At 37.9% G+C, this 6775-nt stretch overlaps 1 protein-coding gene across 1 annotated transcript; it reads left to right on the top strand.

The window, feature by feature from the left end:
• The first annotated feature begins 305 nt into the window (after nucleotides 1-305).
• On the top strand, nucleotides 306-962 carry LOC131172747 (uncharacterized). The gene has a single exon (XM_058134266.1). It carries the CDS (start codon nucleotides 306-308, stop codon nucleotides 960-962), a length of 657 nt encoding a protein of 218 aa, XP_057990249.1.
• Nucleotides 963-6775: the final 5813 nt, after the last annotated feature.

The raw sequence follows: 6775 nt of genomic DNA, 5'->3' as shown, positions 1-6775 counted from the left end.
GTCAATAGTTAGTTCCTATTATTTAGGAAACTGTTAGTCTTACTTGAGATTTTGTGGATCACGTAATCAGCTACTAGAACTTGGAATTTTATTGAATTTCTGTTATTCCAAGTTCTATATATGTAAGCTTGATGAATCAAATAAAATATCTTCTGCTGCTATATTCTATTATTCTCTTCCATATATACTAACATTGGTATCAGAGCCCTATTTTCTTAAGGGACCTGTGAGAGACTTGTGAGTTTTTTGACTGAGTGTTTACCCAAAACATTAACCAATCCTGCTTCTGTAAAACACCTTTGAAAATGGAAGGTGAGAGTTCTTTTTCAGTAGTGGCTCCACCAGTGTTTGATGGAGAAGACTACCAAGTGTGGGCAGTGAGAATGGAAGCTTTTTTGGATGCGTGTGATTTGTGGGAAGCTGTAGAGGAAGATTATGAGGTACCTCCTTTACCAGGAAATCCAACAATGGCTCAGATCAAAACACACAAGGAGAAAAAGACCAAAAAATCCAAAGCAAAGAATTGTCTCTTTGCTGCAGTTTCTCCTACCATCTTCAGCAAGATCATGTCGCTTGGCTCAGCTAAAGCTATCTGGGATTTTCTCAAGAATGAGTATAAAGGAGATGAAAGAATTAGAGGAATGAAGGTGCTGAATCTGGTTAGAGAATTTGAAATGCAGCATATGAAGGAATCAGAAACCGTCAAGGTGTATGTAGAAAGGCTATCTGGCATTGCAAATAAGGTAAGGATACTTGGAGCTGAACTTACTGACAATAGAATTGTTCAAAAAATACTTGTATCCTTGCCTGAAAGATATGAGGCAACCATTGCTTCTTTGGAAAACACTAAAGATCTGTCAAAGATCAGTTTGGCAGAATTAGTAAGTGCACTGCAGGCACAGGAACAAAGAAGAATGATGAGGCAAGAAGGAACTACTGAGGGAGCCTTGCAAGCCAAATGACAGCAAAATTCTGGAGACAAAAACAAGAAGTGGAAAGGAAAGAAAGGAGCAGCAGGCATTTCAGAAAATGCAGCTACTGAAAGCAACTCCAACACTAGCAGTAAAGGAGGAAAATATTCTCCTTGTCAATATTGTGGCAGAAAGAATCATCCTCACTACAAGTGTTAGAGAAAACCTGACATGAGATGTAGAAAATGCAAGAAACTTGGGCATGCAGAGATAATTTGCAAAGAGAAGGAGACACAGCAGCAGGGTGAGGCTCAAGTTGCAACTCAACAAGAGCCAGAACAACTCTTTGTTGCTTCATGTTTCGCCTCAAAGACATCAAGCAAAAACTGGCTTGTTGATAGTGGTTGTACAAACCATATGACCAATAATGAGGAGCTATTCAGAGAGCTCGACAAATCTGCAAGTTCAAGGGTCAGAATTGGAAATGGAGAATACATCACAGTAGAAGGAGAGGGGACGGTAGCCATTGAAAGTCTTTCAGGTATAAATATAATCTCTGAAGTTTTGTATGTTCCTGAAATTGATCAGAATTTGCTGAGTGTGGGACAGTTATTGGAGAAAGGATTCAAACTTTTATTTGAAGATAAAATGTGTTTGATCTTTGATCCAAGCAGTCAAGAATTATTCAGAATTAAGATGCGGCAAAGAAGTTTTTCTCTGAATCCTTTGGAGGAGGAGCAAGTGGCATTTTCATGTCAACTCACTTCCACAGACACTTGGCACAAACGGATGGGGCATTTTCATCATCAAGCTTTGCTGTTCATGCAAAGAAATAATCTTGTAAGAGGTCTACCAAACCTGGAGGAGCATCTCACAAGCTGCAAGGCTTGTATGCTTGGGAAGCAAATTAGACTTCCATTCAGAACGTCTACATGGAGAGCTACAGAGAAATTACAGCTAATCCATACTGATCTATGTGGTCCACAGTCAACTCCTTCACTAAATGGCAGCAGGTATTACATAGTTTTTATTGATGATTTAACAAGAATGTGCTGGATATACTTTATGAAGTTTAAATCGGAAGTTGCTGGAATTTTCATGAAGTTCAAAAATTGGATTGAAAACCAAAGTGGCTGTAGTATTCAGGTCATTAGATCGGATAATGGCACTGAATATACATCAGAAAGATTCAATTTATTTTGCGAAGAGGCTGGCATTGAGCACCAGCTCACTGTCCCTTACTCTCCACAGCAAAATGGGGTTAGTGAGAGGAAGAACAGAACCATTATGGAGATGACTAGGTGCTTGTTACATGAGAAGAATCTTCAAAAAAGGTTTTGGGCAGAAGCAGCAAATACTGCCGTTTTCTTGCTGAATAGGCTGCCTACAAGAGCAGTGGGAAAGAAGACTCCATTTGAAGCTTGGCATGGTGTCAAACCTAACCTAAACAATCTTAAAATTTTTGGTTGTTTATGTTTTTCACATGTTCCACAGGTGAAGAGAGACAAACTTGATGAGAAGGCTGAGCAAGGAATTTTTGTTGGTTATAGTTCAGTTTCGAAAGCCTACAGAATTTTTCAACCTCAGACAGGGAAGATTATAACCAGCAGAGATGTTCAATTTCTTGAACATGAACAGTGGGACTGGAATGAGGAGTCTCAAACCAAAAAGCAGATTGTGTCTCTTGTTCCTGATGAATCTGTAGATGATCAACCTGTCAGGGGAACGAGGACACTCTCAGATATTTATCAAAGATGCAATGTTGCTTTTTTTGAACCAGCTGGATATGAGGAAGCGAAAACAGACCAAAATTGGATAAAGGCAATGAAGGAGGAGCTGGCCATGATTGAAAAGAATCAGACATGGGAGCTAGTAGAAAGACCTCAAGACAGAAAAGTAATTGGAGTGAAATGGGTTTTCAGGACAAAGCTCAATCCTGATGGCTCAGTGAACAAACACAAAGCGAGGTTAGTAATGAAAGGCTACGCACAAGTGTGGGGAGTGGATTTCTCCGAAACCTTTGCTCCAGTAGCAAGGTTGGACACAATCAGAATGTTGTTGGCATTGGCAGCACAACAAGGATGGAAGATTTTTCAGCTGGATGTGAAATCGGCCTTCTTGAATGGTTCATTGCAGGAAGAAATTTTTGTTGAGCAGCCAGAAGGTTTCAGTGTGCCAGGACATGAAGAGAAGGTTTGCTTGTTAAAGAAAGCTCTTTATGGGCTAAAACAAGCTCCAAGAGCTTGGTACAGCAGGATAGATGATCATTTGCTGAAGCTAGGCTTTGAAAAAAGCTTAAGTGAATCAACTCTGTATGTCAAGAAAGCTGGCTCTAACATTGTGATTATCTCTCTTTATGTAGATGATTTACTCGTCACAGGAAATAATGTTGTAAAGATTGAAGAATTCAAGAAGGAGATGATGAAGGTCTTTGACATGACAGATCTTGGAGAAATGAATTACTTTCTTGGTATGGAGATCAAGCAAGCTCAGAATGAAGTTTTTATATGCCAAAAGAAGTACTTGAAGGAAATTCTGAAAAGATTCAGAATGGATGAATGCAAGAGTGTGAGCACTCCGATGAATCAAAAGGAGAAGTTGCAGAAAGAAGATGGAGCTGAACGAGTTGATGAAGGAGTGTATAGAAGCCTAATTGGATGCTTAATGTATCTTACAGCAACAAGACCTGACATCTTGTATCCTGTAAGTGTCTTATCCAGGTTTCTAAATTGTGCTAGCAAATTGCACATGATGGCAGCCAAACGTGTTGTTAGATATCTCAAAGGAACTCAAACCTATGGCATCAAGTTCAGCAAAAGTCAGAATTTCAAGCTTCATGGATATTCTGACAGTGATTGGGCAGGGTCCTTTGATGATATGAAAAGCACTTCTGGTTATTGTTTTACTTTTGGATCAGGGTTTTTTTCATGGTGCTCAAAGAAACAAGAAATAGTGGCACAGTCAACAGCTGAAGCAGAATTTGTAGCAGCAACAGCTGCTGCTAATCAAGCACTATGACTCAGGAAGATTATGGTGGATTTACAGCTGAAACAAGATGACAGCACTGTGATATTTGTTGATAATCAAGCTGCCATAGCTATATCTCAAAATCCAGTGTTCCATGGAAGGACTAAGCATTTCAATATTAAGTTTTATTACTTAAGAGAAGTCCAGAAGAATGGTGAAGTGATGTTAGTGTACTGCAAAACAGAAAATCAGATCGCAGACATATTTACAAAGTCACTTCATGTTAGCAGATTTGAATTTCTCAAGGAGAAGCTGGGAGTTTGCAGTTCCTAAAGCAAGGAGGAGTGTTAGAATAATGCTTTTGGACTGCACGTAACCTTGTTTTACTAATTCAAAATTTGAATATTTCCTTGTCAATAATTAGTTCCTATTATTTAGGAAACTATTAGTCTTACTTGAGATTTTGTGGATCACGTAATCAGCTACTAGGACTTGGAATTTTTATTGAATTTCTGTTATTCCAAGTTCTATATATGTAAGCTTGATGAATCAAATAAAATATCTTCTGCTGCTATATTTCTCTGCTGCTATATTCTATTATTCTTTTCCATATATACTAACAAAAATTCAATTCCTGTTGTTCCTACACCATAGGCATTTTAGAGCCTTTTTAGTTATTTACAATGTTTATTCTACTAGAGAGGTTTTCCTCTAATGTGATGTTGTTGTTCCTCTTCCTTATTTTATCATTTCTTTAGCTTTCCATTTTAAGCCTGTTATAACTGTTGATGTCATGAGATTTTTCCTAGATACTTAAAAGCTATTTTGGTTTATGTTTATGTCCTCACAGCTGTGTATTTTGTACTGATGTAACAACTCTTTTGGTCATGTATGGTTGGGCTTAATTTGCTGCCTAATTTGCTGAGAGTTGTTATTTAATTACTGCTGTTGTTGTTAGAGCAGTAGGTGGTGTGTATTGACTGATGTAACTCTCTTTTTGCATATATATAACCTGTAAAATAAACTTTCCATATGAGAGAAGTATTATCTTCAAAAAAACTGGTTCTTTGCAGTTTTTTATCTACTTACTCTACTCTGTTTTCACTTCCGAATTATATGATGGTATCGAGCTCCTTATGATCTTAAGGGACTGAAACAAAGAGAGAAAACAAGTAAGAATTCCTTGCGCTAAAAAACCTTAAACACTAGAGCTGAGAGTGATGGCTTCAAGTGGATACTCTGCTCCTACTCCACCAGTATTTTTTGGAGAAGGCTATGCTATTTGGGCTATCAAGATGAAGGCTTACCTTAAAGCCTTTGATTTGTGGGAAGCGACTGAAATAGGTAGGCAACCAGGACCTTTGAGGGAGGATCCTACTCTTGCACAAATAAAAGCTCATAGTGAGGAGTGTGCTAAGGGTTTTAAGGCATTGTCATGCATTCATGCTTCATTTACGAGGTGATTTTCTCCGAAATATGGCATGTGAGACAGCAAAGCAAGCTTGGGATTTACTTAAAGCTGAGTTTCAAGGAAGTGAGCAGACAAAGCAAATGTCAATACTCAACTTGAGAAGGGAATTTGAGGTTCTTAAGATGAAAGAGTCTGAAAGTCTAAAAGATTATATTGATAAACTAATGAATGTTGTTAACAAGATCAGGCTTCTTGGTGAAGAGTTAAGCGACGGAGAATTATGGAGAAAGTCTTGGTTAGTTTACGAAAGGTTTGAATCAAAGATCTCTTCTTTGGAGGACTCTAAAGACTTGAGGAGGATTACATTGGTGAGATAGTAAATGCATTGCAAGCTATTGAGCAGAGAAGAGCTATAAGACAAGAAGATGCTTCGAGGAGGCATTTGTTGCAAAGCAAAGGAAGGTCAATAAAAGAAGGAAATGGAAATGGCAAAGAAAAGGACAAAGAAAGGGAAGCAAACTAAAAGTGCAAAGGAGGGTGAAAAACAAGGAAATACCCACCTTGTTCTACTTGCAACAAGACTAACCATCTTGAGAAAGATTGTTGGAAGAAGAAGGGAATCAAACGTGTCCAATGTCACTATTGCAAGAAGTATGGCCATATTGCTAAAGATTGCGAATTAAGCAATGTAAGGCTTAAAAACAACCAGCTCAACAAGCCAATTTCACTGGTGATCGATCCAGCAGCAAGATAATCACTTATTCATGGCTTCACAATCACTCAAACAAGCGGACAAACTCACCTGGATTATTAACGGTGGGTGTACAAGTCACATGGCAAAAGCTAAAAGCTTGTTCGCTCATTTAGATAACTCTTTCGAACTAAGGTGAAGCTTGGAAATGGTGAGTTGGTTCAAGTGAGGAAAAGGAACAGTTGTTGTGCAATCCAAGCAAGGTATTAAATGCATTCATGATGTGCTTTACATCCCTTGCTTAGATCAAAACCTCTTAAGTGTTGCTCAAATGATTAAAAAGGGTTATTCCTTATATTTCAAAGATTTATCTTTGTCATGTTTATGATGTTAATGGCTGTGAATTAGTCAAGGTGAACATGATTGATAATAGTTTTCCCTTGGTGTCTAATGGTGTATCTCAACATGTGAATAGTGCTAAAATTGATGATTATTGGTTGTGGCATAGAAGGTTTGGGCATTATAATCTGAATTCCTTAAGGTTTATCCAAAATCAAGACATGGTTAGGGATATGCCTGAAATCTCTATCCGTAATGAAGTATGTGATAGTTGTCAATTAGAAAATTGCATAAAAAATCCTTTCCAAGTAATCAGTCTAAAAGAGCTAGAAAAAAGTTGGAGTTAATCTATATTGATGTCTGTGGTCCCATGAGCATTCCTTCCTTGAGCCAAAACAAATATTTCATTTTGTCTATTGATGATTTGACAAGGATGACTTGGGTGTATTTTTTAAG

This window comes from Hevea brasiliensis, chromosome 14 (genome assembly GCF_030052815.1).
Source record: "Hevea brasiliensis isolate MT/VB/25A 57/8 chromosome 14, ASM3005281v1, whole genome shotgun sequence".
NCBI lineage: Eukaryota > Viridiplantae > Streptophyta > Magnoliopsida > Malpighiales > Euphorbiaceae > Hevea > Hevea brasiliensis.
Note: the sequence above shows the minus strand (reverse complement) of the source record. Positions and strands in the feature narration are given on the sequence as shown.